Raw genomic sequence first — 13,332 nt, 5'->3', positions numbered from 1 at the left:
GGTATGCATGTGTACTGCTTGTAGAATTTTAATGCTTAACTGTGGTAGTAAGTATATTTGTTATATTCGTAAGGGGAAATCTGTCTACTGATGAATATATATACTTTCATAATTCAATGGAAGCCCATTTACTGATGAGTATATATCATACAAAGTACAAGGCAACTAGCCCCTCTGTGTTCATTTACACCTTGTCAGTACCAACCATTAGACCCCATCTCCTTTTTCAAGGAATGGCACCCCAATAATGACAGTGGTGAATTTATATATACCTAGCTAAATGTAACTCCTTTCTGTGGGAAGTAAGTGTGTATACCCACTGCTTAATTTGGAGTGGCAGTTTGTTCCAGAGAAGGGATCATCAATGTACAATGAAGCTCTCTTCACAAAACTTGGTTTATTTGCTGAAGTAAGTTAAGATCCCTTGGCCCTAATGTTTGTGGAATTGATTGACTTTTGGAGATCAGACGTCCTGGGCTATTGGATCCCTACTGGCCCAAAAGGCAAATTACAGATAACCCTAAAAAGTCTACAAGACAAAGAATACAAGGACAGTACTTCAAATCTCTCCTGGTAGCTCAGGTCTTTAAAGCCTGTAATCTTCTTAGTTAGGAACCTCTGGGTCCTTCCAGTTGTTTGATACGTCAAGACACATCCCCAAATGTGCACTGTATTAAATGAAAAGTCTAATGCACACTATAGAAGAATAAGAATTTCTTTGGCTCTAGATGAAATATTTGCAATCAGCTACATTATGTAGAATGTTTTCCTGACCACTTTTTGTAACATGATGGTCAATGAAAAAGGAACCTACCCATTTCCAATGTGTCTCAACATTTTAGTTTTTATAGATGAGTGTTGTCTACTATAAGCTAGATGGCGGGATTGTTTACAGAATGCAACATGACACTTATCAGCATTTAAATTTAGCATGCATTTTATGACCAAGTTACTAAAATGTATAAGTTGAAGTCGCAGCTTTCTGCATATCAGAGGGGGGACTTGAATAAGACTCCCCAATTACAGTGAAGTTCACACTCTGATAGCCAGAGATCCCAGCTCCCAATATGAAGATCTGCCAAGTAGATGCAAAATAGCAGAGGTCTCAGCGTGGATCCTCGAGGAACTCCACAGTTCACTCTCATGCTCTCTCAGGAGGCACCTGCCAGTCACGCTATATGGGTTCTGTCCCTCAGCCAAATTGCTATCCATCCAACTACATTGGGATCAATTTGGAGTTCAGTTAACTTGATAATTATGTTAACATGTGGTATAGTATCAGATGCTTTAGCAAGGCTGTGGTATGCTGTATGAACAGCATTGACCACTGTTCACAGCTTGTGTAACATTCTCAAAGAATTTAGCAAAGTAGCACACATGTCCAGATTTCAAGGAGTTGAACTAGAAGTTTTCTCTCTCTTCTTTCAGATATAGCATGTCAACAGTCAAAAAAGTGTTTTGACAGGTATTAAAGTGTTCAGTGTGAGAGCTAAAGGCTCTCGGCACACAGAGGGAAAAAAGACTCTCAAAAACTTTCTTCAATCAAACTTAGAACAGGCTGCTTTGCCACACTCAGCAGAAGAGAATGGGATATATATTAATAATAAATTATTAATAAATAATCATCACCCTGGGATGGGTAAAACCAATCATTAACCAGATGGAATAGGTTAATTCAAGCACAGAAAGGGAAATTACAATGCTTAAAATGGACCAGAAAGGCAGCTAGCCTAGTACTTACCTATGAAAAAATGTATCCTGCACTAAAGGAAAACTGAAACAGCTTCTTCCAAAATCTTATACACTCTACTCAAGTGTGAAAGTTCTAGGTGAAAACACATCTACTTATACAGCCAAATATATCATATCTACTTATATAGTCAAAGATATCATGTCACTTCATATAAAGGAGGACTTGAGTTAAAAAGGTCTGACAAAACCTGTGTAATTAACTGAAAGCCTTTGAAGACGGTCATCCAATTCAGTATTACCCACTCCTTGTTTAAATTCACCATCACAAGTCATTTTTTGAGGTTCCTCATGCTTCATTGTTTACGGCTTACCCTTGTTCATCACTAGGTTTATCCGTCTCTCCCCTACAACCCTCAGACTATCGCCATTTTAAGACTGGGACAGGCATGTAACCCACAAGGGCATCCTCCCGGGGGTACTACTGACAGCTTCCAGAAAGGGATTTTTTTCATTTATGGCCTACTCCTTGATTCCTTCCTCCCCTGTATTCACCTGTTACATCAGAGGGCTAACTCTCCTCTATGAGCCACACCTCCCCAAAGGGAACATCTAGACAAATGACCAACTCTTCCTGCCCCTGCTTCATCTGCCCAAGTTACCAATCAAACCCACGTCACCAGAGCCTTATTTAGGGCTTTATCCCTCTACACCACAAAGCTGGTTTAATCTCATTCTCTTCTTTATCAGAACTGGAAACAAGGTAGGACACTACTGTTTCTGAGAAAATACGTTTGCACAGAAAAGAAGCATCTGTTCTTATGAAAATATCCACAAATCTATTGTAATCAAACTTAAAAGAATGATTACTAGGAAAATTCTCCTTGGTTATTCCTGGGGAATCTGTAAGGTTAATAGTTTCGGATGAAAAATGACCTTTCCACACATGGTTTGTTTCCACCATTAAGAAAAATGCAATTTGAAAAATTAATATTTTCCACAATACTTTCTTTTAGAGAATTTCCAAGAAAAAAGAAAGCTTTTACTTCACACATTTTAAATTTCTCTGCCCTTTCAGACCATGTTGTGGTACAAAAAAAAGATACCGAAATTGTCAAGTTAACAGTCTCAAGTTTGCACTTGCATGCTGAAAAATTAGCTTACTGTAAGCTGAAAAAAAGCTGTTAAAAAGAATATGTTCCAAAACTTTATAACACCCTCTCCCTCTCGCTCACACATATACACACAATCCATAAAAATGGATACTATTGGCAAGGAAACAAACAGATTAAACTCAAATAAAAACACTAAATTTCCATCGCAAAGTGCCTTACACAACTCTGAAGTTGTTGCCTGTTGTTGTTGTGTCTTTCAGCTTTTCCCAGTTAGGGGTCGCCACAGCGGAATTCCGGTCCGCTAATGATTGGCAGTAGATTTTTAAGTGCCGAGTTGCCGGCACTGACGCACAACCTTCAACAAAGGTACGCCCATTCACGCATGTCTCCACACAGAAGATGCTCTAGCTGAGAATCGAACAGGACAACGTCTTACTGTGAGGCGACAACGCTACCGCAGCACCACCACCGCAGTTGCTCTGACGTGGTTACCTGTAATAAGTAATAAAGCTAAAATTCTAAAATATTTGTTCTTTTTGTTCCCTCAAAGTGCTATACAACAAAACACAATATATTTAAAACTGTATACGCGTATTGCTGACCACAGAAACAGGATTTAAAGGAATGGCAACTGCAGCCCTGACAAAGGCATGCAAATGCACAAAGTGGCTAAGACTGCTGCTGTGGACAAAGCTACCAGACTCCCTTGTATACAGCCAGTTGCTGTCACCCAGAGGATGCAGGGCTCATTACAACAGCCAAAAAAAAGGATATCACTGGAAATTTACAGATTAGGGGACTAAAAAGCTTAATATTTTGGAAAAGAAAATTTCACCCCAAGACATCTCAGACATTACAGGGGCACCACCATTCTTACAGCAGTGGACTTGAATTCACAAAGAGGATCCTAGGCCTTAAACACTTGTCCTATATGGACAGAAAAAAAAATCCAACTATTCTCTGTCTCGTTATCGCCTGCTTAGAGGCGATCTCTGCTTGACTTAAAGCCACATCTGACCCAGCTCTGTTAGAAATGCTACATCTAAAGAAATCCCAATCCCTCCGCACCACACGCTCCAGAGACCTCAACCTCATTACCACAATCAACAGAACAAGCCGGAGGGACAGGTTCATAACCCAGAGACTGCCCATGCTATGGAATAGACTTCCCATACATGTCAAACAGAGCACCTCAATGGTCCTCCAAGAGAGATCTTGAGGAGTGGTTGGGAAATAGAAAATTCACCCTGGGGATCACTCCAGTGGCTCTACTCGACAGAGGCACTGGGAACTAAGGTCAGGTGGCACGATGCCAGGATAATCCTATGGGCTAAGCTTGTAAAGGCTCCAGGGCCATTAGCCTAGTACACACCTATGAATGCCTTTCTTGTTTTATTCACTTTTGATATGAAAGATAATTTACACTGTCAACGATAAATGTAGGAAAACAGACACGAAGAGTTCTTTCCCAAAAGAGTACTGCCTACAAAATCTACAAATTTGAGGTGGTCAGAAAGCAATCTTCCAATAATTTTTTTCTGCTTTGTAGGTTTTGAAATCCAGTAAGTTCTGGGAAGAAATGGAAAACACCTGCACTCCAGAAACAACTTCCGCACATACAAGGTGCAAGGGCCAAAACATGAAAATTCAAAATGCAAAATGAAAAAAAGACCAGCACACAAAGTCCAATTAAAGTTCTGATGTTTTATTTTACAATGTTCACATATACCATCGAAAAAATGGGACGAAACAGACTGGCTTTGGCACAGCAAGCCTTCATCAGTGTACGATACCACTGAAACACTATCATTTACAAGTAAAACAAATGTAGTTAAACCTGCTGCTATTGGTGCATCATAGATGCTCATTAAGACACGGCAGAAACAAAGCCCCCAGTTTAATTTATAGTGATATCTAGCCCATCCCACTCCTAGACAACTCCCAAAAAAATTTAGAACCCCCCTCCTATCATCCCATCCCACCCTCTTTCACCGTCATGGTTCACTAACTTTACTTCTTCTTATCCCGTGCTCAAAACAAGATGAACACAACAATCACTCTTAGATCTCCCCTCCCAAGGCTCACACTACACCACACACACACACTTTTCCCAGACACTATAGCATCCCCCAACCAAAGGATGAAGAAATTCTTCCACCTGGCTATAATATCTTAAGAAGGATCGAACAACCAAAAGAGGTGGAGGATAGCTATCATGTTTAAGAACATGTTCAACTCACATATGAACCCATGCATTCCCCCCAGGTCTCTAACATGACATAGAACTTATACTAAAGATTTGTATTAACACCCACACCCAAAAAATCTTGTATGCCCCAAGAAACCATAGTTCTAGGGGGACTTTCACATTGACTGGTCCACACTGTCTGCCAAGTCAAATCCTAATCATCAACCTTACATGGCTTCTCTCCTAATCTCCCACTATTGACTGGATTCTCACCAATAAAGATCCAATCAACTATACACTAAAGATTAAACTCCGTGACCAGGCTTTTGGCACAAATGGAGAGCTTACCAAAACTCCCTAGACCGTATAATATTTCAGCAGCTTAGAAACCTCCAAAAACTGACATAAACCTCGAGATAAAAACAGTACTTGTCACCTCCAGGACAAACATCAGACTAACCCAAAAAGTTCTGGGCTGGTTTAACAAACCCCCTCCCCTGGTAAAAATCAACCCCCAACCCCTGAGAATCTCTACTGGTCAAGAACCCAAGTAGTTAGCACTCTTCCAATGACTTTTTTTTTTTTTTAGCCATCCAATCCCTAGCCAATCATCTATCTACTCCTTCCCTTCCCTCCTTAACCTGACACAGCTTCCAGCTTCTCTCCTTTAAATTACAAACCAGTTTTACCTACATTCTAACGAAACTATTAAAAATCCCAACCCGAAATCCTATCATACCTATCACCTCCAGCGAATACCTACAAATATCGCCTGATGTCATCGCCTATCCTATATCAAAATCCCAAGCCAGATCCATTATAATAGCCACAAATTTACCCCATTTCATACTTCATTTGGGAGGCTTCCACTTCACAAGGCAGAATAATCCCAAGACTTTTCTTTCCTGTTCAAAATATTATGCTAACCTGCTTTAATACTTTTATTATCTTGAATTTTATCAATGATGGTAAATATATATTGTGCAGTAGGTCGTCTTTTAGAATGTTTAAATAATTTATTAGATATACGTTTATTTCTAATATCACTCATATGCTCAGAAATGCATGTCCTGAATGGACGTGATGTCTGTCCTACATAAAAATGCAAAACATGTGCATGTGGAAGATATATAACCCACACAATCAGAACTACAATTACCAAATATACAAATATCAAAAACATGAGAGGTAATTACTGGTGTTAAATTCTTTACTTTTTACTACAAATTTAAATGAGGAAAAAAGACCACAGGGTTGACATCCAATAAGGATGCCACCCAATGGTCATCTGTTGATCAAACCTCTGAGAAGACTTTTTATAATGATTAAATGCACCACCCAATGTTTTTCTCTACGGTATGAAAACAAACATCTCAAAGGTATAATTTCACAACCTATTATCAGGCAATAAAAAATCCAATGTTTTTGTATCAAACTACTAAATAAAGTATTTCAACCAAAGCTTGTAGTTAAACCTTACAGCATTTTGAACTGGAACTTCCCCATATTTATATTGTAATAATTGAGACTCATCAATTTTTTACCATATTACATGTGTGATGAATATCTTTCTTATTATATCCTCATTACAAAATCTATTGACCATATCAAATTGTTCTTTAACCTGATCCTCATCAGATGAGCAAATTCTTCGAATCCGTGAAAACTGGGATTTAGGTATATTACATATGATACGTCTGGGATGACAACTAGTGGCATGTAACAAGAGTATTCAATCGGAGATATTTTTCAGACACTACTGTCCAAAGTACCCTCATTCTTTTTAGTGACTACCACATCCAAATAAACTATACTGGTGAGATCATACTTGACAGTGAATTCAATGCCACACTTATTTTCAGTCAAATATTCCACAAATTCAGTCAGTATTTCACAATATGGCAACTCTCAGCTGGTGGTTAATTCCAAAGTCTTAATTAGCAACAGCAATGGCTCTCACACGGCCTCCTCATAACCATACAACTTCTCATTAGGGGCGCATTCAGGAGGGAGGTGTAAGATGGGGAGCAAAATAATGCAGAGGCCAACAAAACAAGAGTAATAAGGGTGCAAAAACTTTAACAAGGCTGGACTTTATCCATCTCAAGATATTCAGTCTCTCTATTGGTCATGAGTGCTCGCCACTGGGTTAAATATTCCAGCAATCAAGGATTAATGACTTATCTTGGGTTATCTTATCCACTTTTCACAGACCACAAAGCTAAGGCAGTACTAGTGCAGAGTACAAAAGCTGTGGTCAAGAATTCATAAAGGGCTACAGCAACTGCAATGAATGTAAAGTCACACAACTACAAAGATACTTCACACCTTAAACCAAATCCCAGACAGAAGTAGTCACACGATCCAGCACTCACTTTAAAGGCCTCTTTGTCATGCACTTTCCCATAAATTTTACTGGGTACTTCTGTCAATGGATGTTCCAAACTGTAAATGAACACCTTAGCTACATATCTCTCTGCATTAGCACTCAAGACAAGTGGCAATGGACAGCAATGTGATTGGATAACATTTTCAAGTTTTAATCTTACAACAAATTTAACTCACCTGTAGGCAGTCTCTATGAAACCAAGTATTTTTACAACATGGACTTTTTAATATACTAAAGGAAGGGATGGTATCAACATGTTCCAAGCATATCGTACAAAGAGCTGGTCCACTGCCTCTCCTACGTTTTGCAGCTTTCTGAACTGGACGGTGTTCCCAGCAGTAAGATCTAAATAAAATACAAAACAGTGTACTTATTTTTCATTTTGTGTGTGCAAACACATGTACTCACTATAATGAATTGCTTTATAAATCTGAGAGGGCATTTTCTGTAGTGGATCTTATGAGTTCCTCTTCTGCAATTCCAAACATTTTCTTTATCATTCCCACATCCATGGCACAAACATGAACTATTGGACACTCAGTGGTATAACATGAGGCAAATGGAGTCCTACCTTTCAACTTCTTAGTGCCAGAAATCTGGACAAAGCCTTAATAGTGCAACAAAGGGCAAAAAAATTGGGACAGATTTTTAAGTATCGCTCTTATTAACTTACAAAGTTGCTGGAGTAATAGTTTTTGTGCTGGCATGCATTTTCTGAAGATTAAGTGTCAAAATCACATAATTGTCATTACTGACTTCAATCCTTGGTGATTTGCCAGAAAACCACAAATTCTATGAGGAGTAGAACAGAAATAAGAGGCATGGACATTCTGCAAAATGTAGACAGTTGAGAGGTATGAAGGGAGTGTGCCCATCCCCTTTGTCAATCAGTTCAAACCCCACATTTAGTAAAAGATCACAACTGCTAGGCAGAAAGGAAAAAGCACAGCATGCAGGAATATAAAAATACTTGCCAGAAAATACATCCACAGACACAGGATGGAAAGACCAGCCAGGCATAACAGGATGAAAGAAGGGTAAATAAGCACCCACTGCAGATCAACTGACATGTGTAACAAAATTTATGAAGCAGGGCACATTTAAGTTTTACTGAACTATTGTGTCTTATACCTAAATTTACAACAGCATAAAGGTCATCGCCTTTTCCCTTTACAACACAGAAAACAATCACATGGCACTAGCTGATAAGACCTTAACTGCACAAGAATTCTAACTCGCTTGAAATAAAGTAGTACTTGGAGAACAAAGGCTCCATCATTGCTGCTGAGCTACAAATGTAAAACTGCTTAAATTTCTCATTCATAGTCCCTCTTGTCTGAATATATGCCTGCCTTTCTGCTGCTAATGCTCTTATTTTACTGCCTGCCAGTCTACTATTTCACTATAGTAATGAGTTACTGGTGTGGACTGTTGGACTCGTAATTGCCAAGATGAAGGGCATTAGGCCGGTCTGTCAAAAATAGAAGTTGTGTTTCAGGATGGGGGATGGCTGGGTGGGACGTGAGGCATAACGAAGTTGGACAACAGAGATGCCAAGTTATGGTAAGTACATAACTTCTAATTTGATGTTGTCCATTTCATTATGCCTCACTACTGTGTCAGAGTCCCCAGCTACGTGAACCCTGGGTGGCCCTCAAGGAAGGATATGCCTGAGCACCACAGAGACAAAGAATGCTCTGTTTCTAGAGATACTGTCCAACTTATGTCACTGCTGTACAAATTTCATCAATAGAAGTTCTAGCCAAAAAGGCACACGAGGCAGACATGGTAGAATGAGTTCTAGGGAGATGGGGAAGTTGTAGGCCATTTCAAAAAATAGACAGTTTTGGATACAGCCTGACCCAATCTATTTGGTGAAAAGGAGATGAACAATTGCTCAAATTTTTTTATGCAGTTTCATTCTATGTAGATAGAAATGCAATTATCTGTGCATATCCAGCAAATGCAGCATATATTTACCCTTGTTGGAATAATTTGGGAAGAAAACTGGCAAATGAATGGCTTGGTTGATTTTCATCTCTGTGGCAACCTTGGGTATAAAAGGAAGGGTTTGTTCTGAGGGAGAGGCTGTCCTTGAAAAATGTAATGTAAGGAGGCTGGGAAGATGAGGCTTGTAATTCCAACACTCTTCTTGCTGAAGTAATGGCCACTAGGAAAATAGTCTTCCAAGACAGTTTTTATGTCACATGAGCTTGCAGGCTTAAAAGGTTTCTGTGCTAGGCCTTAAAGCACAACAGTGAGATCTTAAGGAGGAGACTGATATTTTATAGGATGTCTAAGTTGAATAACTGCGCTCAGGAAAGCCCTACATAAACCTTGATGTTGAGAGAGAAGAGGAAAAACTGTTGCCCTTCTCTACATTAAAATTCACAATAGTTGCTAGCTTTAACTTTATGGTGAAGAAACTAGCCCCTTGTTGCAAAAGTAAGCAGAGAAACATAAGAATATCCGAAATGGGGGCAGAAAAAAGGATCAATGTCCTGTTCCAATGCCCAAATGGAAAATCTCTTCCATTTACTGTTGTACACTTTTTTGGTGGAAGGCTTCTGAGAAGCCAGTATAATATCCCGAACACAGGATGCTAGCTTGGACTTGCGAAGAATCACTGAAGTAGAGAAACCAAGCGGTTAGTCTGAGAATCAAAGATTGGAGGCCTAACATTCCAACGGATGGAAAATTAGATCCTGCCTGGGATCTAGCCATGGGGGATACTGGCTGTGAGATCACAGGAAGAAGAATCATACCTGACGAGGCCAGAAGGGTACAATGAAGATCAGAGTGCTCTTCAACCTTCTGGCTTTCTGCAGAACCTTGGGGATCAGGGGAATTGGTGAATAAGCATAAAGGAGACTCGGGGGGGGGGGGGGCAATCACAGACTAGAGCATCCCTGGGTGACTCCCACCATGGGGGGGATCAAAGTGAGGTACTTGCTGCACTTGTTGTTCAGGGGAGAGGCAAAGAGGTCACAGCAAGGTTGGCCCCAAAAGCTGAAAATCTCATTCACTACCGCCTTATTCAGGGACAACTTATGAGGACTCAAAATGGACCTGCTCAGTCTAGAACGTTAGACTCTCTCAGGATGTGCATTGCAATGAGAATGTCCTGAAACACTCGCAACAAATAAGTACTGTTCTCATCTCTGGGAAATTTATGTGCAATTTGGTCTCTGTCGTGGACCACGTGTGCCTTGGACCATTCTTCCCTGATAATGCCCCCCACCCCAGTAGAGACGCATCGTGGTCATTGTGGCTATAGGTGGAGGGGGGAGTAGAGGGTCTGCTGAGATGGAAATTGTCTGCAAGCATCCACCACTGCAGATGACGCTTGCAGATCAGAGTCTGATGGGAGCTGACAAGGGATGGTAAAGAGGATAGACCATTCCACCACTAGGGTCCACTGGAGAACTCGCATGAAGAACCTTGATAACAGTACCACAAGGATGACAGTTGACATAGATCCTAGAGCCACATCAGAACTAGGTGAGCTGGCGGGTGTGGGGAATCAGTTGCATCTGTTGTCTCAAGGATCTTATTTTCCATGGAGGTAAGGCAGCTATCTGTGTGCCAGTGTTCAATTGCGTCCCTTATGTCCTGCACAGGGATCATATTTGATTTTGCTAAATTCAGTAATTCCCAGGCAATCGAAGAATTGTAGCAAAACCTGGATGGTCTGAAGTAGTTGATGGCTTGTAGGTGCAGTTAGCAGCCAATCATCAAAGTATGGAAAAATCTCGAAATCTTCCAGATGAAGGTGGGCTGCAAGCAGTGCCATGCATTTGGTGAACATCCAGGGGGTGATGGTGAGACCAAATGGCAGTACTCTGAACTGGTAATGGTTGGCTCCTAAGATTGGTCGAAGGTCCCCTGTTTTCTTTGGCACCAAAAAGAAGCACAAATTCCGCATCCTTGATGTTCGGCTGGGACCTCCTAGATGACTCTTAGAAGTTTCTGAATCTCTATGATGGCATTCTCCCCTCTGACTGGGTGGTACATCAGGGAGATGTCTCCCAGAACTGGAAGGACAAAGGGAAAAAAGAGAATATAGTAACCTCTGGAAATAAAATACCCAGTTGTCATTTATGTTTGCCCAGTCGTCTGGATGCAAGGAGTCTGCCCCGACTGCTTCCAGTTTAGGACAGCAGGGCAATGCTTCAGGAGCACTGGTAGAGCCTGTCGGAGAAAGGTTATCAACAGCCCTGTTTCTGTGGGTCCCTTCTCCCTCTGGGGCGGTCTCTACCATTAAATCCCTCTTCCTTAAGAAGGTGATTCATCTTGCAATTCAGGGAAACATCCCTGGGATTTACAGAACCACATCATCTTCCCACTCCACTGGTTCCTAGAAAAGGTCTGTAGGGGGGAAACAATTTGATCCCTATGGCAGATAAGGTCTTTCCCTCCTGTTTGCTGCAGGTAAGGAATTAATTTAACTGACTGTCCAAACAAGGAAGAACCATGAAAAGGGACACTTACGGATGATGCCTTAAAGGGGTCCGCAAACCCACAAAGCCTCATCCAGGAAGGTCTCCCAAGAGCTTTGCCTGAACCAGTTGCTCAAGAGGTTCCTTCTGTGGCGTAAGAAATTAATCTCATTGAGGGAATCCTCAATGGATGACCTTGATCAGTTGGGGAGCTAACTTCTTGAGGGTTTCCTCGGACAATGACTGCCAGCCACAGAGTTGGTGAGCTCCTTGACCAGATTCCTCTAGAGATGCATAAAATGTGCTAAATAATTTAAAGCTCTCAGTGTAAAGGTAGCTGAAGCATACACATGCTTCCCGTGCCTATCCAAATCCCGAGACTCTTGGTTATGGGGATGAACAGAGGAGCTCTGTTCAGCTAGCTCCTAATTAGTTGCTGCTGACACCACAATGGCATCAACTGGGACACCTTTACTGCAGAATGGCTGAGGACTACTGGAACTGATATCTGTCTGCATGCTTAATAATGGACTTCACAGTGTCTGGCTCCTTCCACGTCCGGTGTGTGATCAGGTTGAAGAACTTGTCCATAGGTGGGATTACTCAGGATGGAGATAAGCCCGTCCCGAAGGCCTCCAGAAACAATGACTCCTCGGAGGAAAGGGAATGGGATGACCAGCCACCCTTTTGTTTCAGTATTTCCAAAATAATTACCAAAGGAGATATCAGGTGGAGATCAGGGGGACCCTTCTCCTTCATCAAAGACAGTGTCCTCTATCAACAACTCCAGAGGGGCATCTAGGTACTTCCTCTTGCACTGTCTCATCTGATAAACCTCCCTGCAGGATACTCAGGGGAGGACTCAGAAGACAGTGGGACCCCTCGCTGGGTGTAGAAATGGAGGCTCTCCTGGAGGGATTGAGTACAGACAGGATGGATAGGCAGAAAGCTAGGATCAGAGGGAGAGGAACCCTTATCCCCCACATCCTACCCAATTTCTCAAAACTGGAGAAAGCCCTCTCTGCTGCCTGGAAAGCCGACAAAACCGGAGAAGCCCACCCCTCTCTCCCTAGGAGCCAGGGCTACCAAAGGGGAGGAAGAGGAAGCCATCCCAGATTCGATGCCCCCAGAAAGCACTGGGCCTGAATGGTAAAGGGCCAAAGCCCGTAGGGGCAGGGATGACTACTAAAGAGTCTGAACCGATGTCTCTGGTGTGGCACCCACTCCGCTCAGAAGGCATCTGAGCCGAGTTGGTCTGGGACACTACTGGAGTTGAAAGAAAGACAAATTCTATGCTCTGATGACAGCCCACTCATGAAATTCAGATCCTGAAGTTGAAACTGGAGGTTGGATAGGGAGAGGAGATTGAGGAACTGGAGTTGGCGCTTTCACTGATGCATCATGGGTTGGAGATGGCAAAATCCCCAACTGAATCTGGGCTTTGAGAAAACTCTGCACCATCCTGTCCATGTCTGCATGTGACAGCAGCGAGGATTTCGAGGAGGCTGAAGA

General features: G+C 41.6%; 1 protein-coding gene across 6 annotated transcripts in view; it reads right to left on the bottom strand.

Moving 5' to 3' along the window:
• G2E3 (G2/M-phase specific E3 ubiquitin protein ligase) overlaps window positions 1–13,332 on the bottom strand; it is a 1,254,036-nt gene that overhangs the window by 674,843 nt on the left and 565,861 nt on the right. For all 6 annotated transcript variants that reach the window (XM_044073806.1, XM_044073803.1, XM_044073801.1 and 3 more), the window contains one exon: window positions 7,558–7,726. In XM_044073806.1, coding sequence (XP_043929741.1) covers window positions 7,558–7,726 — 169 coding nt within the window. The remainder of the gene's footprint in view (window positions 1–7,557; window positions 7,727–13,332) is intronic.

The sequence above is a fragment of the Protopterus annectens genome, chromosome 6.part0 (assembly GCF_019279795.1).
Source record: "Protopterus annectens isolate FY-2018-M chromosome 6.part0, PAN1.0, whole genome shotgun sequence".
Classification (NCBI taxonomy): domain Eukaryota; kingdom Metazoa; phylum Chordata; order Ceratodontiformes; family Protopteridae; genus Protopterus; species Protopterus annectens.
This window is presented reverse-complemented; position numbering and strand designations above follow the sequence as displayed.